This window comes from Odocoileus virginianus, chromosome 10 (assembly GCF_023699985.2).
Source record: "Odocoileus virginianus isolate 20LAN1187 ecotype Illinois chromosome 10, Ovbor_1.2, whole genome shotgun sequence".
NCBI lineage: Eukaryota > Metazoa > Chordata > Mammalia > Artiodactyla > Cervidae > Odocoileus > Odocoileus virginianus.
In genome coordinates this window covers 2,568,779-2,591,878 of record NC_069683.1, presented here as the reverse complement: position 1 = coordinate 2,591,878, position 23,100 = coordinate 2,568,779, and the positions used below count along the sequence as shown (strand labels likewise).

Genomic DNA, 23,100 nt, shown 5'->3' with positions numbered 1-23,100 from the left:
AAAATTTCCTTAGAATGAAATAAATGAGCCCATTTAGAATACCGATCAGGAGTCATAATACATTTTTGTTCTACTCAGAAAACCTTTGTTTTTTCTTTGACCTTCCAGGGTCTTCAAATAGGTTGTGAGTCAGGGTTTGGTGTTTGCTTCTCAATAATTATTTGGACCTAATCCAAGTCTTTGTCTTTCATTCCCAACTATGTCCTACCAGTAGACAGATGGAAGATGAAAATAGAGGGTTTTATTTTGTTGTGATAACACTTAACATGAGGTCTAGTCTCTTAAATTTTTTTAAGTGTACATTGGTGTGGACTATAGGTACAATATCGTATAGCAGATCTCTAGAGCTTGTCTATCTTTTTTTTGGCTGTGCTGGTGGGATTTTAGTTCCCTGACAAAGGATTGAACCTGCACCCTCCAGCAGTGAAAACATGAAGTTCTACCCACTGGGCCACCAGGGAATTTCCAAGGGTGTGTTCTTCTTACTTAACTGAATTTTTATGCCTATGGATCAATAATTCTCCATCCCCATCTCCCACCCAGCTTTGGTAACTCCCATTCCAGCCTCTGATGTTACGAATTTGACTACTCGAGGTATCACACGTAAGTGGAATCACGAAATACTTGCCTATGTCTGGCTTATTTCACTCAGCATGATGTCCTCAAGACTCACTCGTGTTGTCTCGTGTTATAGAATATCCTTCTTTTTTACGGCTGAATATTTCTCCATTGTGTGTACACATCACCTTTTCTTGACGGTCTTCACATTTTCGCCCTTGTGACTAGTGCTGCAATGAATGTGGGAGTGCTAATACCTAACAAGAGGGTCTTCAGCAGAAAAGTCCTGTGAATTTAGACTCTCTAGTGGGTTCCCAGGAAGACTTGGTCCTGGAAAGTTGAGCAGGAAACAGCCCGCAGGGGACAGCGTGGTGAGAAGATGTGCAGGCCCCTCGCCCGACCAGCACCCGGGGCTTCCGCGGAGAAGCCTGCAGGAGATCAGACAGGGCTGTCAGCGCCCGCCCTTCCTCACAAAGCATCCGCCCCCACACAAGGGAGAGCTCCGGGTGGTGGTCGATTAGGTGGTGTATTGCTGCATATACATAAGAGAGATGATTAACTCAAATCATACACGGCCTACAGAAAGCTGTGCATCTGGTCTACCTGGCAGGGCTAATCTAGAAGAGATGTTTCCACCTCACTCGCCTCTCTGGCAGACAGAAAAGATTTGCATCTTATCCTTTTTTGGCAGGTCAACATCTACCATTACAGACCCTGGGCCCTGATCCATAGTAAATAAGAAATGAGGGACTTCCCTCGTGGTCCAGGGGTTAAGACTCCGTGCTCCCATTGCAGGGGACCCGGGTTCAATCCCTGGTCAGGGAACTAGATCCCACAGGCTGCAATTAAGACCTGGTGCAACCAGATAAATAAAAGTAAATTAAAAAAAAAGAAACAAAATTTTCTTCTCCCTGAATGGTGTTCCTCAGCCAGGATTCCGAGGAGAGGACTGAGGCCTAATGCCCAAGACATTCTTTGTGCACACTCGGCCTCATTGCATCTGTGGTGATACTCATGTGCCCTCTGTGAGTGAAACGAGGAAATAATCATCTGAATGATTCTCTGTGTTCTGAGAGTCTGGTGACCCTGAGTCTTCTGCCCTAATCCCAACTTTTGGGTAATTCTTCTTCCGAGGAGAAACTACAGGCATGCAGGTTGTGAGAAAGCCTTTACCCATAGCAGTTGGTACCTTCTGTATCTGAGGGTGGACCGGAGATGGAAAAAAAAAAAGATAGAATGTTTTACAGAAAGAGCTTCAGTGCGAACTTGAATTTACTGAACACCAGGAACCCTGCAGGGGGTGAAGCCACGCACACATATGCAGATATGCAGGGGAAAGGGCCTCCTGGGAGCTCATCCCTCCTCACTCCTTGGAAGGGAGGGTTCTTATGACACAGAAACTCTGGACTTGCTGAGCCACAGAAGCCCAAGAATACTGGAGTGGGGAGGCGTTCCCTTCTCCAGGGGATCTTCCCAACCCAGGGATTGAACCCAGGTCTTCCGCACTGCGGGAGGATTCTTTACCAACTGAGTTATGAGGGAAGCCATCCGATTGCGCACACGAAGGCAAACCCCCTGATTAAGTCAACCTCAGGCCATTCACAGTGGAAAAGGGCTTCAGCTTGGCTCCCAACTCCATCAGGCAAGACAGTAGCCACAAAGCAGAGACACCCTTTAAGTGTCCAGAAGAGACAGCTTTGGCCAAAGAGCTGAGAGCTCCGACGGAGCTTGGGAAGACCTCTCCGCTGGTCCTCGTCCACCCTGAGACCGTGGGGCGCAGAGCTCCACGGTCCTGCCCCCGGACGCAGGATGTTCACCCTGCTGCCGGCTTCAGACTGGCTCACGGCCTGTGCCAGGAATTCATAGGGGTTAACAGTGCGTCTGGAGCTCAGACAGACGTGGCCCACATGCTGGCTCCGTCACTAGCCGTGTGATGTCAGGTGAATCAAATCATTTCTGTTGAGTCTCGTTTTTTAGAATTAACGAGTTGACTTGTGGAGGCTCTGGTCTTGCTGCGCTCAGGCTTTCTCGAGTTGCGGCGAGCGGGGACTACCCTTCATTGTGCAGCGCGAGTTTCTCACTGCGGTGGCTTTGCTGGTTCTGGGGCACAGGCTCTGGGCACACAGGCTTCAGTAACCGCAGCACAGGGGGGTGGGCGCTGGGGAGGCCTCAGCAACCGTGGTGCACAAGCCTAGATGCCCCGGGGCAGGCAGAATCTTCCCAGACCAGGCATCGAATCCGGGTCCCTTGCACTGGCAGGCGGATTCTTATCCACTACGCCACCCAGGAAGTCAGAGTCTCATTTTTTAAAATTCGTTTCAGATGGAATTAATGTCAGTTCCCATTTCGTAGATGTCATGAGCATTAATGAAAGGATGAAGGAGGTGCTTTGCACCAGCTTCGTTTTGTTCAGCCGTCTCCTACGTCCAGGTTGGCCCCAGCTCGCGCCCTGGGGACGGAGAAGTACCACTGCGTGCAGAGCTGTTGGCGGCCACGGCTCGATGCAAAGAGACTTCGCCTGACTTGGGAGGTTCCCCCGCCGCCCCAAGGAATGAGGACCTGCAAAGCCAGTGCCGTCTCTGTGAGTCTGTCCCATGGATGCCCCCAAGGAGCCCATAAATGTTCTCTTGTTCCCCTTCCTCATCAGCCCGTTGGAACAGAGGCTTTGGTGCTAGCAGCCAACTTTCCAGAATGTGCCAAACAGGACAAGCCTGGCCGTGACCCGACCACAGAGCATCAGAGCTGTATCAAGCCATCAGAGACCACTGTGTTTCGCAGAGGTAGGGTTGCCAGATTTAGCAAATCAGATGCAGAATGTCTAGTTAAATCTGAATTTCAGAAAAACATCCACAAAAAAAAAAAAAAATTTTTTTACTGTAAGTAGGTCCTGATATTCGGAGAAGGCAATGGCACTCCACTCCAGTACTCTTGCCTGGAAAATCCCATGGATGGAGGAGCCCGGTGGGCTGTGGTCCAAGGGGTCGTTAAGAGTCGGACATGACTTAAGTAACTTAGGAGCAGCAGCGGGTCCTGATATTGCATGCGACATATTTTCAAAGAAACTTTTCTTTGTTTATCTGAAATTCAAATTTAATTGAGCTTCTTCCCATATTTCTCTTACCTGGGAACCCTGAGACCGAAGCTAGCTACAGAGAGGGGAAGCACTTTGCTGGGGTCACACACAAGCCAGGTCTCACAGCGGGGTCTGCCGGCCCCCAGTCTCCAGCCTCCCACCCCTCGACACAAATGCCCAGCTTTCTGGGTTGTTTTTTTTTTCCTTTCTGGTTTCGGTTTTGTTTTTCCCAAGTTTTCTGGTTTTCACTTAAGGCGAATGCTTGCTGGACTGGGTGTCCCAGATCCCTGGCGTGTTACAGAGGGGTAGCACCACAGACTCCAGGTCGCCAAGAAAAGAAGGCGGACCAGCCACAGAGGTGAGCGGGTGAAGTCAGGACCTCAGGAAGTCCAGTCCAGGTTTCATCTTCAAGAGAAGGCTCATCAAGTAAGCCAGACATTTCAGTGCTGCGAGGCTCTTAGCTATTACATCCAATGGGCACCTTCGGGCCTCTTTCCAGAGTGTTCCTTTAGGGATCCAGCCCAACGAGCAGTTCCGGGAAGGCAGCTTGCTGGTAAGCTGCGGAGCATATTTGGGGTCTGGGACGGCTCCATCACCGCCCGTGCGGAGGGAGCAGGACGCCTGGCTGTGCCCACCCGAGGTCTGCACCCCAGCTTCCCCAGCCTGGATCACCAGGGGCTTTGAGCTGAAATTCCAGGCGGGGGCTGGACCAAGTGGTCCGGCCCAGCCTGATTTACGGGAAACCACACCAGCGCTCTATCCGCCTTAATTTGTAACTGGGCAGTGTCCTGGGCCAACCAATAGCTACGACCGAACCCCCACCCACCCCAGCCTCCCCAACCCTGGGGGACTAGCCGCAGAGTCGGCCCGAGGCAGCGCAGCGATTGGGAGTCAGGAGCAGGTTTGGCGCTGGCGGATGGGGGTCTGGGGAGCAAGGCGGGCTCCGGTCCTCGCTTCCCTCCCTCCCCCAAGCTCCCCTTGTCTCTGCGGTCTCCGGGCGTCGCTGCTGCCCCTCCCCTCCCCTCCTCTCCCCTCCCCCGGCCCCCTCCAGGCCCGCCCCCCTCCCCGGCCCCGGGCTTCTTTGTTAAGTTGCAGCGGGACCCTCTAGATGGAGCAGGTGGACGCCTCGGGCCTGGGAGGGGGCTGGGACGAGGGGCCAGCCAGGAAAGGGACGCGGTCTGGGAACAAAAACACAGGGGGAGGCGCCGGGAGGAGGCGGTCCGGGCGGCAGGCGGTGGGGGGCGTTGAATGGGGGCGGGCCCCGCGGGGCTGGGCGTGCGGGAGGGCCCCCAGGCCCCCAGGCTCGGAGCTGGCACCCGAGGCTGGCTGGCCCTGCAGGTCCGGGCTGACGTCGCCTCCCAGATGGCCTCCAGGATGACCCCGCTGACCCTCCTGCTGCTGCTGCTGCTGCTGGCTGGGGTGAGTGACCCCTGCGCGGCCAGGCGGGAGCGGGGCTGAGGTTAACCCTTCAGGCTCCGGGGAGTTAGGTGAGCTCCTCGTGGGATCGGCACCGGGGGGTCCTCCCACCAGCGTTGAGTACACAGCTTGGAAAGAGCAGGGACTGAGACCCACGCGGGGTCTAAGCCTGCCTGGGCCGCGGTACCCGCTGCGGTGGCCGGGAGCCTGGCACTTAGGGGAGCCGACCGGCCCTGATGTACAAAGTGGAGAATAAAACGGAAGGGCAAAGGAGATGGACAGCATTTTGAAACGAAAAAAGCAAGAGGTCATCGTGGAAACCTGAGCTGCGGGGTGAGGGTGGGAAAGCTCCCCCCAGTGGTCCCGGAGGTCAGGGGTAAGGGGTGAGCCCGGGAGAAAGGGGGGGTGTTTACCTTGGTGTGTGCAATCCGTGGGCGTGTGCCGAAGTTGACTTTAGCATTGCCCTTTGAGATGGATCAGATGATGTGGTGCTGATCAAGGCATCTGGAAGCAGAGACCCAAGTCTGACCCCTAGTTTTTCCTCCGGCTTCTCTTAAGACCTTGAGCTAGTTGCTTAATGTCTCAGCACCGGTTTTGTTTATCAGTTAAATGGGATAATGCGGGCTTTCTCTGAAGCAATCCATGGTGGGGGCTCCAGGCAGGCCCCTGTCCCACCGAGCTTTGCCACGAACAATTCTCTGGTATCCCACCTTCGATGCCCTGGTGGCTCAGTGGTAAAGAATCCACCTGCCAATGTGGGTTCGATCCCTGGGTCGGGAAGATCCCCTGGAGAAGGAAATGACAACCCACTCCAGTGTTCTTGCCTGGGAAACCCCACGGACAGAGGAGCCTGGCGGGCTACAGGAGCCTGACAGACTTAGCAACTAATCCACACATCCCACCTTCTCTTTGAGTGTTTGTGTTTAAAGGGGGCTGTGCCTCATAATAAAAGAAAGAAAGAAAGTCTCTTGAACCACAGGACAGAGTCGCCTCAGATATGATCGTCGGCCCAGGGAGCTTACAAGAAGGGGAGAGTGAAGGAGACAGCCAGAAAGGAGGTGTTCCCGACAACGAGTCCATTCAAGGCAACGAGGACTCTTCCACCTTGCCGATGACTAACCTGACCGTCGCACGAGGCACTGTCACCGAGGCCTTCAGCCAGCCCGCCACCGAACCGGCGTGGCCAACCACCCAGCCCACCGCTGAGGCCTTCTGCCCCGCGCCCGTCACCTCCTGCTCTGACGCGGAGGTGCGCGCAGCTGAGGCGGTGCTGGGGGAGGCGCTGACAGACTTCTCCCTGAAGCTGTACCGCGACTTCTCGGTGTTGAAGAAGACGGAGACCAACTTCGTCTTCTCCCCCTTCAGCATCGCCAGCCTCCTCAGCCAAACCCTGCTCGGTGAGAGCCCGCCTTCTCTCCAGTTCACGCGTTTGACGTTCCCTGAGGCAGGCTCCCTCAGCTGGTAAAGCATCTGCCCACAATGCGGGAGACCTGGGTCCGATCCCTGGCTTGGGAAGATCTCGTGGAGAAGGAAATGGCACCCCACTCCAGTATTCTTGCCTGGAGAATCCCATGGACAGAGGAGCCTGGGGAGCTACATTAGTCCATGGAGTCCCAAAGAGTTGGACACGACTGAGCGACTTTAAAAAAAAAAAAAGAAAAAATGCCTCAGGAAGGAAGCTGTAAAAATGGGCTACAGTGGGGGAGGGGAATCTTTTTACTCTGGAACTTACATTTATTCTTTCATTTAACCATGATTTAATAGGCATTACTGATTATAAAGGGCTTCCCAGGTGGCTCAGTGGTGAAGACTCTGCCTGCCATTGCAGGAGACATGGGTTCAACCCCTGGGTCGGGAAGGTCCCCTGGGGGAGGAAATGTCAACCCGCTCCAGTACTCTTGCCTGGAGAATCCCATGGACAGAGGAGCCTGGCAGGCCACAGTCCACGGGTTGCAAAGAGTCAGACACGTCTTAGGAGTAAACAGCAGCATCAGCAGCGTGGCTTATAAAGTCCTGTGAACTGTACAAGAGCATTTAAATGAGGTTCCAGCCCATCAACCATGGCTCCGGGTAAGGCCATAAGGAAACGATAAGAGAGAGACATAGAGCAGAATCATAATAATGTTGGTTTTTAGCTGTGCGACCTTGGGCAGATCACTTAACTTCTCTGAGCCTGAGTCTTCTGTGTAAAATGGAAATGGTTGTGAAAGTGAAGTCACACAGTCATGTCCGACTCTTTGCGACCCCATAGACTGTAGCCCACCAGGTTCCTCAGTCCATGGGATTTTCCGGGCAAGAGTACTGGAGTGGGTTGCCATTTCCTTCTCCAGGGGATCTTTCCAACCCAGGGATTGAACCCGGGTCTCCTACATTGCAGGCAGATGCTTTACCATATGAGCCACCCTTAAAATAAAGAAAAACTAAGCAGATAGCCCAGTGCCTAATGTGGTAGGAGGTAAAAAAAAAAATTAATCCCTTCACTTCCCTGAGAGACCACTGTCAACTCCCTGGGGTAATTTACCTTAGAAATGGCCCAAAAAATGCTCCAGGCAATGGAAACAGCTGTCACTCCAAAGGGGAATTCCAGGAAGGCTACTGGAGCCGATAAAGTGAGGAACAGGGGAACCTTTCTACTAGAGTCCCAGAACCCTAACATCCTTAGCCTGTATCCACTAGACACCAGTGGCACCCCACACCTCCAGGTACGGCACCCAGAAAGTCTCCAGATGTGGTCAGATGCCCCCTGGGCCTCACATTTCCTTTGATTATTTTCAGTTAATTGTTTTATTGCCCCCGCCCCGAAAAATGGCTTGAATCTTTCTCCACCCTCCAGTTATGAACTCCATGATCTTAAAGTAAATAGATTACTTCCTCTCTTAACCTCAGTTTTCTCACCTGCATAATGGGGATAGTACTTGTCCTTACATAAAAGGGTTACAGTGAAGATTCAAAGAGATACTATGGGAGAAGCACTTACTATGCCTGGAACAAAGTGAGTGACATAAAAGGGTTACAGTGAAGATTCAAAGAGATACTATGGGAGAAGCACTTACTATGCCTGGAACAAAGTGAGTGCTTGCTAAATTCTATCTATTGCTACACAGAAGGTGTGGACAATAAGTATTTACTAATGAACAAGGGAAAGGGTATTGGACATCTTTTATGAGTCTCTGCTCTCTCTTCTTAATGACGACCTAGTGTCCCTGCTTATAGGGTGAACCTTTGTAAACCTGAACCAACTAAATAAGAGGTCATGTGGAACAAGTGGTGACTGGACCAGGCTTTGGGTGACGAGTGGTATTAAAATTAGGTAGGAAGATGCAGGAAGGGAATATTTAGTCCTAGAAAATTCTGGATTGTTCATAATTCCCCCACCCTTCTCTTTCTGACATGTGTTGTCTTTGAAACCATCTCTGGCTCTGATGATACGGGGTTAACCCCCCTGCCCTGCCCCGCCATTGCAACCTGGTCTGTTAACCCTGGTCCCTCCTCCCACTCTGGTCTTTGTTGCAGGGGCTGGAGGAGAAACCAAGGAAAGCTTGGAGCGCCTCCTCTCTTACCCCCAGAACTTCAGCTGTGTCCACCGTGCCCTGAATACCTTCACGTCCAAAGGTTTCACCTCGTTCTCTCAGATCTTCCACAGCTCAGGTGAGTGTCAGGGGGAAGGACGGCAGGGGCTGAGCTGGGCCCTCAGGATTTGGGTGGGCGCCTAACACTAGGGATGGAGAAGGAAATGGCAACCCCCTCCAGGATCCTTGCCTGGAGAATCCCATGGGCAGAGGAGCCTGGCGGGCTACAGTCCACGGGGTCGCAAAGAGTCAGACACGACTGAGCGACTAAACCATCTATCCATCCATAGCACTGGGGAAAGAGAGGACGGAGGGAATGTTAGAACTAGAAGCAGGGGTGGGGGAGGAATGCAGAGCAGCGCGGGGCCTGAGAAACACCAGGTGGCTCCTGGGTGCCAGATAGGAGCCCAGGTGAGACTGTGGGCAAGTCATTTGCATTCATCAATTTCATCAAAGTAAGAACAGTCCTCGGCATTCAGGAACGGAGAGCGCTGGAGGGCTGGAGGGCTCTAGACATGAAGCAGACAAAAAAGTGTCAGTCTGGGGATTCCTGGGGGTCCAGTGGTTAAGACTCTAACCTTTCACTGGTTGAGTTCAGGTGTGAGCCTTGGTTGGGGAACTAAGATCCCGCCAGCCGTGAGGCCAAAAAACAAAAAGAGAGACTTGTTAACCTGGGTCAGTGGGTCTTGGAACTCCTGTTCTTTGTACATTTATGTTACATGAATTTGTTGTCATTTACATATGTTGCATTATTAGGTAAGGTAATCAGAGCAGTCAGTGGTAAAGAATCCGCCTGCCAATGCAGGAGACATGGGTTTGATCCATGGGTCGGGAAGATCCCCTGGAGGAGGAAATGGCAACCCACTCCAGGATTCTTGCCTGGAGAATTCCACGGACAGAGGAGCCTGGCAGGCTACAGTCCATGGGGTTGCAAAAGAGGCGGACACGACTTAGCAATTAAATAACAACAACAGCAATCAGAGCAGTAAGCTTCCAAAGTGATCTAATGCAGCTTGTTCAGCTTTTGTTCCCCAGAGCCCGAGGCTTCTGCAGAACTGCTGCAGGGGCCCCCGTGGGAGACGGAGTTCGGGAGGCTCTGGGGAGGGGGCTCGTGGGGGAGGGGGTGCGGGCGGGGGGAGGCGGCAGCACTTTCGGTGAGAGGCGGAGCCAGGGGGGCTCGGAACGCCCGCCCAGCCTCAGCCAGAGCCCTTTAGTGTGTGGGCTTCAGACATGACTACATTTGAAACCTCAGTTCTGCTGAGCTTAAAAATTACAGGTTGAGTGTGATCCACTTTTAAATTGGGGGGAAAAATTCTCTCTCTTTTTTTAACTATAAAAGCAATACCCATTCACTGTTTAAAAAAAAAAAAACTGAGAAAATATTGGAATTCCCTGGCCATCCAGTTGTTAGAACTCCACGCTTCCACTGCAGGCGGCATGGGTTCAATCCCTGGTCCGGGAACTAAGATCCCATGTGCTGTTCTACATGGCCGAAAAAAAAAAAAAAAAAAAAACTGAGAAAATATAGGAAAGAAAAAAGAAGGAAAGAAAGAAAACTCACCTATCACATCATTATCTTTAAAAAAAGAAAAAAAAACCTTTTTTTACAGATGGGAAAGTTATGACTCAGAGGGGCTCAAGAAACGTTGCTTTTTTTTTTTGAAACATTGCCGTTTTTACTCATTTGCTATAAACCTGTCTTGCTAGGTTGGTGGAAAATACAGCTTCAGTCAATATTACCTATTTTGTTCAGGAAAATTTTTTCTTTTAAACACTTTTTTTCTCTAGTGGGCCTGGGTTTTGGAGAGCAAAACCCAGGAAGTCTTGTTGCGATCTTCCACTGAGACTAGAAAGCGGTCTGAATGAAGGGAAGGAAAGAAGGGAAATAGAGGCAAATGGAAGTTACCATATACTGTGCCGAGCCTGGTTGGGTGGCAGGAGGGGCCCGGAAGGGGCCTCCTGCGCTCAGCTCAGGGTTCGCCTGCTCTGGGCTCGCGGAGCGTCTGTCGGAGGAGGGGGCTGGAGCCCTGGTCCACACTGCCTTCACTGGGTAGAAGCCAGCCCCCTCTGCAGGGCTGCTCCCGGAAGCACCTCAAGCCCGCCTCTCCCCCTGCCCCTCCTCCCCATCCAGACCTGGCCATCAGGGAAACGTTCGCCGACGCCTCTCAGAGGCTCTATGGCAGCAGCCCGAGGCCGCTGGGGAATAACAACACAGCCAGCTTGGAGCTCATCAACGACTGGGTGGCCAAGAAGACCAACCTCAGGATCAGGCAGCTGCTGGACAGCCTGCCTGAGGACACCCGCCTCATCCTCCTCAACGTGGTCGCCCTGAGCGGTAAGGGGGCGTCTCCCCATCCTGAGGTCTTCCTTCCCCTGCGGGCTTAAAGCCCACTCAGCCCCAGGTTCCACCCCTGGCTCCCGAGGTAGCTGCCCTGGCCTGTGCTCCAGAGCGTTTAACTCCCTTTCCTCCCCTCCCCACCCGCGTTAGAGTCACCCTCCTCCTGCTCTTCCCTCTAGCCAAGTGGAAGATAGCGTTTGATAACAGCAGAACAGTCATGATGCCCTTTTACGTTAAATCCTCTGCCATCAAAGTGCCCATGATGAACAGCAAGAAGTACCCTGTGGCTTCTTTCACAGACCGGACTCTGAAGGCCCGGGTGAGTGCTCGGCCCTCCCCACTCCTGTCTCACAGCCTCTTGAGCGTCCTGACTTCCTTTCTGCTGTGGCTCCATCGGTGTGGGGCGCACCTTTCCACTGAAAACCCGTTATTTCTACTGCTTCCATCTCTGTTTCCACCCTACCTTTTCTCCTTCTCCCCCTCTCCAGCCTGGGCCAAGGGAGGCATTATATATTTGAGGTTGGAAAGCAAGATTCTAAAGTTTCCTCCTGCGTCTCTGCTGCATCAAATGGCAAAAAAGTGAGTCGTGTTCCTGTTCCGTGCCTCAGTTTCTCTTCCCAGTCAACCCACCAGTAGACCCTGCTGGCTTAGGAGCTCCCCTGTATGTGTCCTGGCGTACACCTGCATTTGTGTACATGTGTGTGCACATGTCTGGGTATATCCGCGTATTCATGTATGTAGTAAGTGCATGTGTGTGCATGTGTTAAATGGCTTAAGTTCCTTGGCAGAAATTGAACAGAATGATTTCAGTGAATGAAGAGGGAAGGAAGAGAGACCAGGCATTTTCTTGGTTTTCTTCCTTATGTTGTTATTTATTTATTTCTTAAACTTTTTGTTTTGTATTGGTGTATAGCCAGTTAGGGCTTCCCAGGTGGCTCAGTGGTAAAGAATCTGCCTACCAATCCTGGAGATGCAGGTTCGATCCCAGGGTCAGGGAGATCCCCTGGAAAAGAAAATGGCAACCCACTCTAGTATTGTTGCCTGGAAAATTCCATAGACATAGGAGCCTGGTGGGCCACAGTCCATGGGGTCTCGAAGAGTCGGACACGACTGAGCGCACGCACACACTCGTAGCCGGTTAGCAAACAACGTTGTGATAGTCTCAGCTGGACAGCGAGGGACTCAGCCGTACGTGTGCATGGATCCGCTCCCCACGAACCCCCTGCCACCCAGGCTGCCATGTAATGCTCAGCAGGGCTCCATGCGCCGTGCAGAAGGCCGTCGTTGGTCTTCCATTTTAAATAGCAGCATGTACATGAATGACCAGGTATTTCTGCCTTGTTAGGATAGCAGGGCACAGACCTATGAGACAGAAAACAATAGGAGATGCCCAGTGACGCAGTATTGGGCTGAGAAACATAGGACCTGTTCTGGGACATGCCAGGACTGTTTCCACCTTAGAAGCTTTCCTACCTTTTCCCTCTGCTGGACCTTCTGCAGGCAGATTGTCACAGAACTTGTTCCTCCGGCTCATCTGGTGTCAGCGAAAAGGTCACCTAGGTGGAGGAGACTTCCCCCTGCTTAAAGTCACCTCCTCCTCACCCTGTCACAGCATCCTGTTTTATTACTAATATATCCATGGTACTGTATTGTCTTGGTATTGTTCAGTTGCTAAGTCGTGTCCAACTCTTTGTGACCCCATTGACTTCTGCACACCAAGCTTCCCTGTCCTTCACTGTCTCCCAGTTTCTCAACCTCATGTCTGTGAGTTGGTGATGCCATCGAAGCATCTCATCCTCTGTTGCCCCCTTCTCCTCCTGCCCCCAGTCTTCCCCAGCAGTCCGCCCTTTGCATCAGGGGGCCAAAGTACTGGAGCTTCAGGTTCAGCATCAGTCCTCCCAGTGAATATTCAGGGTTGGTTTCCTTTAGGATGGACTGGTTGGATCTCCTTGCTATCAGAAGGACTCTCAAGAGTCTTCCCCAGCACCACAGTTCAAAAGCATGGTACTTACCACTATCTGAATTACATTGTCTATTTGCCTATTTAATTGCAGTATTGTTTGTCTCTCTGAGATGTTGTGATCAGAGACTTTCTCTTTTCCCTACAATATCTGAGGGTCTAGAACAATGCCACATATAATAAGTGCTCATTATGTTTGCTGAATAAATTAATGAATTCAATGGGAGATGCTAAAGGGAGCAACTCACTCAGAATGAGCGGCTAGGAAGATGTCACAGAAGTGGTTACTTTTGACCACTCTTAACCATCCATGCACTTTTCCACCTTTCCATCCATACATCCTTACCCAATGGCTTTCAGTATTCCCAGCTATCTGACAGAACCAGAATACGTGTACAAGGCAGAAAGAGTGAATATACATGGCAAGTTTGGGGCATCACTCTAACTCAGAGTATTTGGGGGGAGAGTATCAGTGTGAGGGATTTTTAATGGCAAAGGAGGAGGGGTTTTATGCAACCCCCTCCCTCTCTTTGGGATTAGCCAGGTGACTCAGACGGTAAAGAATCCACCTGCAATGCAAAAAGCCTGGGTTCAATCCCTAGATTGGGAAGATCCCCTGGAGAAAGGAATGGCAGTCCACTCCAGTGTTCTTGCTGGGAGAATCCCGTGGACAGAGGAGCCTGGCAGGCTACAGTCCATGGAGTCACAGAGTCAGACACAACTGAGCGACTAACCCTTTCACTTTCCCCACTCTTTACAGTTCCATAGGTTTTAAACAAATATTTTATTTGATATGGGCGTCCCTTGTGGCTCAGCTCGTAAAGAATCCACCTGCAATATAGGAGACCTGGGTTCGATCCCTGAGTTGGGAAGGTCCCCTGGAGAAGGGAAAGGCTCCCCACTCCAGTGTTCTGGCCTGGAGAACTCCATAGACTGGATAGAGTCCATGGAGAAGAGCATAGAGTCTTGGAGAAGACTCTTGAGAGTCCCTTGGACTGAAAGAGATCCAACCAGTCCATCCTAAAGGAAATCAGTCCTGAATATTCATTGGAAGGACTGATGCTGAAACTGAAACTCCAATAATTTGGCCACCTGATATGAAGAACTGACTCACTGGAAAAGACCCTGATGCTGGAAAAGAGTGAAGGCAGGAGGAGAAGGGGATGACAGAGGATGAGATGGTTGGATGGCATCACAGACTCGATGGACATGAGTTTGAGCAAGCTCCGGGAGTTGGTGATGGGACAGGGAGGCCTGGCATGCTGCAGTCCATGGGGTCACAAAGAGTCGGACACAACTGAGCGACTTTCACTTCACTTCACTTCACTTATTTGATGTAGTCGCATTATAAATTCAAAATCAAAGTTTTACTTAAGCCTTTAAACGTTTAGCTGAAGTTGCTACATTATTAATCATAATTTTTTATAAAACACTTTCATTTGTTCTTTAATTAAGCCATACTGACCAGATTAAACTCCTTTAAACCATTTGTTTCATTTACAAATGCAGTTAACTAATATTCCCCTAAGCATTTTGAGCTTATGTATATACTTTATAAATGCACTTCATACATTTGGCATACTTTTCTTTTTTAGCATGTTAAATACTCGACAGGACAGAATTACACCCCTGTTTGTCCATATCTTGCTGGCACCTCAAGCCCACTTGTGAAAATTAAATTTGAAGAGTAAATCAACTTTCAGTCAATATCTCAAGTTTATTCTCAAACCGAATGCAACCATCCTCCCCTTCTTTGTCCAAAAGCATAAAACTAGCATGTCTGACTCTTAAAAATTATGCACGCTATTTTAAATAACAAACACAGATTACTCTGAACTTGTCACCCAGGGTTCATACTACAGAATTGCTTTATTTTGTCTTCCCCATACTTTGTTCTAAATTTTCCTAGGATTTAAGGAGTATTTACCCAATGAAGGGGGTTAGGTTTAGCAGCTCAAGTATGCTAAGGCTGCTAGCTGGGAATGTCAAGACCACAAGGAGGTCTAACAGAGAGGCACGGCTCGCACACTGGCTGTGCAGGGCGCAGTGTCAGGTCAGCGAGCCCTGTGTGGGTCCTCTGTCAACAGCGCCCGAGTGTCCTTGCTCTTCAAGCGATAAATCACTGTGCAACCTGCTTCTTCTGGACCTTTTTTTCAAATTCCGACAACTGATTGGTTTCAGTTAACGTCTTCATTGCCCAGTTGAATTCTGCATTCTAGATTATTCGTGTCCATCTGTTCAGCCTCAATCATAATGCCATCTCAGTGATCGTCTCTTTCGTCCTATCGGTCTGGGGTTTCTCAGTCTTGGCACCATGGACACTTTGGGTTCAAGGATTCTTCGTTATAAGGTGCTGTCCCTGGCACTGCAGGATTTAGCAGCAACCCTGACTTCTACCCACTAGATGCCAGGAGCACTCAGCGCCTGTTTCTGCCAGCTCCAAGCATTACCCAGTGTCCGCTGGGGGCAAATCATCCCGAGCTGAGAACACTCGTGTATGGGACTTGTGGGTCCTGTATTTCTCTCCTACTTTTGTCTGGTCACAAGTTTTAAGTCCTTCTACTGGCAAACTGCAAAGGTAGGCTAGAATCAGCTTGTATACCATGTTGAATGCCAGACCGGGAGGTTTATGCCTACTCTCATAGGCAGGGAAAAGCCATCAAAAGTCTTTGAAAGGACAGACCTGATAACTCTGATGGTACATTATGTGTATTCTATACTTTATGCACAACATACGTGAAAGGAACTGGGCTCAGAGAGATCCCACTGCTTGCCTGTATTCCACAGTTCATCAGTAGCAGAGTACAGCTGTGATCCTCAGCCTGTGAAATCAGAAACTCTGGCTCATTTCTCTGCATCTCACCAGCACAGGGTCAGACCAGTGCTGTCTGCCTGCCTGGCCACCCCATCTCGTGGCAAAGCCTGGGAGCCTAGTTCTGGCTCCTTGCTGAAACAGTATGGACTGGAGACGAGCCTCGGGTCCCAGAGGGTAGGAGCCGGGAGAGAGCGGGGTAGGAGGCCTGATAAGCTGCATCTCTTCCTCTCCAGGTGGGCCGCCTGCAGCTGTCCCACAACCTGAGCTTTGTGATCCTGGTGCCCCAGACCGTGAAACACCAGCTCCAAGACCTGGAGCAGGCTCTCAGTGCTGCCGTCTTCAACGCTGTCCTGAAGAAGCTGGAGATGACCAAGTTCCATCCCACACACCTGACGATGCCTCGCATCAAAGTGCAGAGCAGCCAGGACATGCTGGGTGAGTCCTGGCAGCCCCGGGATTGATCCTGGGCCCCCAGAGGAGGAGAGGTTGTGGGGGGTGGGGAATGGGCCTTAAAATGCAGTCAACACCCTCTTGAGTCTTTTTCACATCCATCATCTCAGGTTGGGCTTTCCAAGTGGCTCAGTGGCAAAGAATGTGCCTGCCAGTGCAGGAGATGCAGGAGACCCAGGTTCGATCCCTGGGTCGGGAAGATCCCCTGGAGGAGTAAATGGCAACCCACCCCAGGATTCTTGCCTGGAGAACCCCATGGACAGAGGAGCCTGGCGGGCTACAGTCCATGGGGTCGCACAGAGTCAGACACGACTGAGTGACTTAACACATACATGTGCCATACATATCCCTTCATTTTCTTTTATCAAACTTGATCTCCTAATAGATGATCTCGTTTCCTGATATATGACATCACGTTCTGGTATGTGATGTCATTTGAGTACGTATGTCCTCCTTCTGATACATTACCTCGTTTCCAACGTTCTTGTTGATGAAGAAGAATCAATTTTCAGGGTTTTGGGGGGTTGGGGCAAGACCTCTGACCACTTGAGAGAAAGTGGTGACTGGAATGAAGATGGGCCCACGGATTAAGGAGCCCACAAACGGGACTGGAAGGCACGGTGTAACGCGATTACACTTTGATAAACAAGAAGAGGAGGAGAAAGAGACGGTTGGAACTTGGGATCAACCCAGGAAATTCAGGACCCGTGTCTCCAGCTGCTGAGGTTTCCGCACGGGTCTTGTTTTGTTACTTAATGTAATATTTTAATTTAAAAAATATTTTAAGTGACTATTTTTTTAATTTCACTTTTTGTACCATTTTTAGAGGTTGCTTTCTATTTACAGTTTTACCGCATGTCGGCTGCGCTCCGCGTGTTGACAGTCGTGCAGGTCTCTGACCATTGTTTTCCTCTGTCTGTGCCCTAGATTACTTTGACTTTATCTACGGCGTCAACCTGTGCGGGCTGACGGAGGACCCGGACGTGCAGGTGTCTGGGATTCGGCACCAGGCCACCCTGGAGCTGACGGAGAGCGGGGTGGAGGCGACCGCCGCCTCGGTCGTCTCCGTGGCCCGCAACCTGCTGGTCTTCGACGTGCAGCAGCCCTTCCTCTTCCTGCTCTGGGACCAGCAGCACAAGTTCCCGGTCTTCATGGGCCGAGTGTATGACCCCAAGGGCTGAGCCCGGCCCGGGGCCTCAGCCCGCCCGGCTGCAGCCCTGCTCCAGCCTGCCTGCACGTGCCCCTCCCCGCCTCCCACCTCAGGCCTGCCCTCCACCTGAGGGGCCCCCGGGGGGTCCTGTGAGGGGGGCCGGCTTCCCTCCTCCATTACGGCAACCCCTCCAGAGTACTTTGTGCGGCTTTCTCTGGCACAGATTCAGCAGACTTCACAAATAAAACCTGGCAGACCATGACTTTCTCTCTCATTTGCCTTTGAGTTTTAGAAGACTAGGGCTTCCCTGGCCCTTGTATCAGCTAGCTACTGCTGTGTAACAAGTCACTCAAACTTAATGGCTTAAAATAGCAACCATGTATTATTTCACCAAAGTCTGGGAGTTGGGGCTGATCTGGCTGATCGGGCCGGGGCCTGGCAGACCTTCCCTGTGCTCACGCATGCGTCTGTAAGAGTTGGTGGGGTGGCCGGGGGTGACTGACCTACAGTGGCCTCACCTGGACCACCTTGGCTCTCCTCTGCACATCCACCTCCGGGACCCTACCAGCAACGCTCACCGGCAGTGGCACAGTTTCCAAGGGAAGAGTCAGAGACAGGCAGTCTTTTTCACACCGTGCAGCTCGGCTTGCCTCAAATTTACCGTCATCCAGTCAGCCCAAGCAAGGCACACAGCCAGACCTGGCGGCAGAGTGGGGAAGCACTAGAAAGTGGGAGGACACAGTCATTCACGGAGAGCTTGTCGTGCAGTCATCCATCACAGCCCGTATCTTGTTCATTTGTTTGCAGCAACTGTGACAAGAGTAGTAACAGTAGCTAACACTGTCGAGGCCATCCGCTAAGATGACCATCCGCTCTTAGAGCTCTGCGTGCATGCATGCTTAGTCGTGTCCGACTCTTTGTGACCCCACGGACTGTAGCCTGCCAGGCTCCTCTGTCCATGGGATTCTCCAGGCAAGAAATGCTGGAGTGGGTTGCCATTTCCTTCTCCAGGGGATCTTCCCGACCCAGGGATGGAACCCACATCTCCTGTATTGGCAGGCGCTTTCCTTACCACTGAGCCGTTTGGGAAGCCCTGTGACCACACGTCTGTAAACTGATTCCAGGTTGTCTGAAGAGGCGCCTTCTTTGGCCAGGTTTAGTTCCTTTTTGCCCAAACTAGACCACAAGTCAGATCTCTGTCTTTATGTCCTATTGCATGCATGCCACCATGCCTATCAAAGTGCTTTACCCTTAAAAAAAGAAAAAAAAGAAAACTATTGAGTGAATGAACGATTGAATGAATGAATCACCACATCCAGGTGGGGGGGAAAGAAGAGACTGTTATCCATCTAGAAAGAGTAGAAAGTCTGAGAGTGAAGGGAATTTAAATATTTTCGATTCTGAGGATTTTCTTGTAAGAGGGCACATGTCCGTTTGGGGGGTTTGGTCTAATATGATTAACTTTCACTTAGCTGGTGAGTAAGTGAGTCCATGAGAAGAGCAATGAGAAGCCAAGAGAAGGCAGTGGCACCCCACTCCAGTACTCTTGCCTGGAAAATCCCATGGACGGAGCAGCCTGGTAGGTGCAGTCCATGGGGTCGCTAAGAGTCGGAGACGACTGAGCGACTTCACTTTCATGCATTGGAGAAGGAAATGGCAACCCACTCCAGTATTCTTGCCTGGAGAATCCCAGGGATGGGGGAGCCTGGTGGGCTGCTGTCTATGGGGTCACACAGAGTCGGACACGACTGAAGTCTTAGTAGCAGCAAGTGAGTCCATGAGGGCCCGGCAGGCTAGGGTGGCCTTGGTTATCTGCCTGCTGCAGTCACCGGGGGGTTAGCTGGCGGGTCTGATGAGGTTTAGCTTTGGCCTTGTACAGTCTCTTCCGTACGGCTGGGACCTTGGCTGAAATGCATCAGCTCACCGACTCTGCTCCAACGGGTCTCTCCTTTTCCAGCAGGCTAGTCTGGTCCTATTGAGACAGAGGTTGCAGGGGTCTAAGAAAGTGACAGAGTCGAGCAAAGCCTCTCGAGTCTGAAGCCAGGAAGTAACATCACGTCACCGATGCCTCATTCTATTGGCCAAAGCAAGTCGCCAGGCCAGCTTATGTTCAAAGAGTCAGGAAAACCTGTCCACATCTTTTTCCAGCCACGCCTCACAACTTGCATGATCTCAGTTCCCTAACCAGGGATTGAACCCAGGCCCTGAGCAGTGAAAACAGAGTCCCAACCACTGGACTTCCAGGGAATTCTGCCAACGTGTCCACTTCTAAAGAAAAGACCTCCTTTTCATGAAGATGGCGCCGAAGGCGAAGAAGGAAGCCCCTGCCCCTCCTAAAGCTGAAGCCAAAGCAAAGGCTTTGAAGGCCAAGAAAGCAGTGTTGAAAGGTGTCCACAGCCACAAGAAGAAGAAGATCCGGACGTCGCCCACCTTCCGACGGCCCAAAACACTGCGGCTCCCGAGGTAGCCCAAATACCCTCGGGAGAGCGCCCCCTAGGAGAAACAAACGTGACCACTACCCATCATCAAATCCTCCCTCACCACCGAGCCAGCCGTGAAGAAAATAGAAGACAAGAACACACTGGTGTTCACTGTGGATGTCAAGGCCAACAAGCACCAGATTAAACAGGCTGTGAAGAAGCTCTGTGACACTGACGCGGCTAAGGCCAATACTCTGATCAGGCCTGATGGAGAGAAGAAGGCATTTGTTCGACTGGCTCCTGACTATGATGCTTTGGATGTTGCCAACAAAATTGGGATCATCTAAACTGAGTCCAGCTGCCTAATTCCAAATATAAAAGTTTTCACTATGTAAAAAAAAAAAGAAAAGAAAAGACCTGCAGAGTCTTTCTGCCAAAGGCATGCCTTTAAGGAAGCAAGAATGATTGTGGCCACTTTTCTAATCGACCACGGCGGACTTAGCGTGTATGTATAAAAAGTATTAGCGAATTGCCCCAGCAACTTGCTACTCTGAGATTTCCTTAAAGAATCAAGAACTTTTTGTCTGTATCACTATAACATTAGAAACAGCTTGTTAGGTTCACATGAGGTGTCACGTTCCAGAGACAGAGGGCCACACACTCACAGACACACATTCCTGAGACCCCCGCCCTCTTGACCTGCCCTGCTGTCCCACCCTGGCAGAGGCAGAGTTCCAGGGGTCTGCTACCCATCTCCAGGGACCCCCTCCTCCCCTGGTGGGTTTGGTGAACGGTACTGACTTGATGGATTTGAGTTTGAGCAAGCTCCGCGAGTTGGTGATGGACAGGGAGGCCTGGCATGCTGCAGTCCATGGGGTTGCAAGGAGTCAACTGAACTGAACTGAACCGATTCTGAGAAAGAACCTGAAGTGGTCTGAGTTGCCCTGCAGTGAGCCCTTACTGCCACATGGTGTCACTGTTGAAACTTAGTCCTGTGTAGCCTCTTGGACACATCATCTCTTCCAGATTTTTTTTTAAATATTGTTATATATTTATTTATTTGGCTGTACCGGGTCTTAGTTGTAGCATGTGGGATCTAGTTCCCTGACCAGAGACTGAGGAGACAGAGACAGAGAGTGATCTCCATGGGATCTTCCCAACCCAGGGATTGAACCCAGGTCTCCCACACTGCAGGCAGAGTCTTTACCAGCTGAGCCAGCAGGGAAGCCCAGGAATACAGGAGTGGGTAGCCTGTCCCTTCTCCAGGGGATCTTCCTGACCTAGGAATCGAACTGGGGTCTCCTGCATTGCAGGGGGATTCTTCACCAGCTGAGCCACCAGGGGAGCCCTAAACAGCCGATGTGGAGAGTTAACCTTTGATTCCAAAATTAACAGTTTACACTCACCCAGCCACTGCTTTCAGAACAGTGGTTTTTTAGGTTCTGCCTGGACTCCAGAAGCCTTCCTGATGTGAGCCACATGCTGTGTCAGAATTCGCTTGGTCCCCAGGCACCCTCAGGGTTAGATTCGAGACCACAGCAACAGTAGAAACTACCTAACCATGCACTGAGCATTTACCAAACAGAAATTTTCATGGGTTGCGTAATTTCTTTTAAGAGGAGATCACCCCTTATGAAAAAGATATGTTACCAAAGACACTGGATAATTTGACTTACATACTTTGACACTGTGTTTTCCAGAAGGATAATCATAAAAGACAGCATATTGAAAAGCAGAGAAATCACCTTGCCGACAAATGTCCATATTGCAAGCCATGGTTTTTGCAGTGGTTGTGTACAGTTGTGAGAGCTGGACTATAAAGTGCCAACTCAATCCTGAGTGCCAAAGAACTGAGGCTTTCAGACTGCGGTCCTGGAGGGGCTCCTGAGAGACCCTTGCACATCAAGGTCAACCCCGTCAATCAAAGGACATGGAGGGTGAGATGCATACAGAGAGAACCTTGGAAATTTGCAACACCATATGTTAAATAGATGGCCGAGGGGAGTTTGCTCTAAGACTCAGGGAACTCAAACAGGGCCTCTGTGATAATCTAGAAGGTTGGGATGGTGAGGGAGAAGGGGGGGAGGGAGGGAGGGAGGGGGGGGGGAGGGAGGGAGGGAGGGAGGGGGGGAGGGAGGGAGGGAGGGGACATGGGTGTACCTATGGCTGATTCTTGTTGATGGATGACAGAAAACCACAAAACTCTGTAAAGCATTTATCCTTCAATTTAAAAAGTGGAGAAAAAGAAAAAAAACGAAAGGAAATCAGCCCTGGATACTCACTGGAAGGACTGATGCTGAAGCTGAAGCTCCAATACTTTGGCCACCTGATGTGAAGAACTGACTCATTGGAAAAGACCCTGATGCTGGGAAAGATTGAGGGCGGGAGGAGACGGGGACGACAGAGGATGAGATGGTTGGATGGCATCACCGACTCAGTGGACGTGAATTTGAGCGAACTCGGGGAGACAGTGGGGGACAGAGGAGCCTGGCGTGCTGCAGTCCGTGGGGCCACAGAGGGTGGGACGTGACTCAGTGACTGAGCGACAAAGTAACGGAGAGGAAACTGCAACGGCTTTTGTGTTTGTGCTGTTTTTCATTTACTAAACACTAAAAATCTCATGTTTCACTGAGCAGGCACTCCTAAATTAACTTCTTGGCATGTTACAACAGTTACTTGGGCTTTTTCATAGTGTTTTTATCATATCTAACTTCCATTACAAAGTTATTGATTTTGGAAAGTGTTTTTTGGCATGAACACAACCACTTAATGACTCTAAGATAACATCATTCTAGGGTACAGAAAATGTTTAAATGATAATGTTGAATATTGGAATAACAGCACATTTGTCAGTAATGTCACTATCAGAAGTTATGATATACATAAACAACAGTCTGATTAATGATGGAAACTTAATGGTGGTTAGTTACTTTGCCAACTCAAAGGATATTGTCAGGTGGCAATAGCTGTAAACAGCCTATAAACCACTCAGCATAGCAATTCTGAAATCACGCAGCCTTGATTTTTTTAATTTAAGGAGATGTGCTGATTTTCAAATTTGAATAATACATGATGACGCCACACCACGGTTGTTGTTCAGTCACTAAGTCATGTCTGACTCTTTGTGACCCCATGAACTGCAGCATGCCCTTCCCCATGGCCTGGAATTTGCCCAAATTCATGTCCATTGAGTCAGGGATGCTATCTAACCACCTCAGCCTCTGCCATCCCCTCTCCATTTGCCTTCGACCTTTCCCAGCATCAGGGTCTTTTCAAATGATCAGCTATTCGAATCAGGTGGCCAAAGTGTTGGAGCTTCAGCTTCAGTATCAGTCTTTCCAATGAATATTC

General features: G+C 50.6%; 1 protein-coding gene, 1 long non-coding RNA gene and 1 pseudogene across 3 annotated transcripts; 2 read left to right on the top strand and 1 right to left on the bottom strand.

The window, feature by feature from the left end:
* Positions 1–1,812: 1,812 nt before the first annotated feature.
* On the bottom strand, positions 1,813–6,031 carry LOC139037051 (uncharacterized). Of its 2 annotated transcripts, none has more exons than XR_011489835.1 (2): positions 5,461–6,031; positions 1,813–3,117 (listed from the first exon to the last, which is right to left on the bottom strand). It is a non-coding gene; the product is annotated as an uncharacterized lncRNA (long non-coding RNA). The 2 variants fall into 2 exon arrangements; XR_011489836.1 differs by lacking the exon at positions 5,461–6,031 and adding an exon at positions 3,680–4,387.
* Positions 4,449–17,591, top strand: SERPING1 (serpin family G member 1). Its single transcript, XM_020892575.2, has 8 exons — positions 4,449–4,532; positions 4,970–5,050; positions 6,027–6,444; positions 8,561–8,695; positions 10,748–10,951; positions 11,134–11,273; positions 15,963–16,164; positions 17,107–17,591. The coding sequence occupies exons 2-8, from the start codon at positions 4,994–4,996 to the stop codon at positions 17,358–17,360; spliced, it is 1,410 nt and encodes a 469-aa protein (XP_020748234.2). The 5' UTR covers positions 4,449–4,532; positions 4,970–4,993; the 3' UTR covers positions 17,361–17,591.
* Positions 17,592–19,424: 1,833 nt separating this feature from the next.
* LOC139036976 (large ribosomal subunit protein uL23 pseudogene) lies at positions 19,425–20,240 on the top strand (annotated as a pseudogene).
* Positions 20,241–23,100: the final 2,860 nt, after the last annotated feature.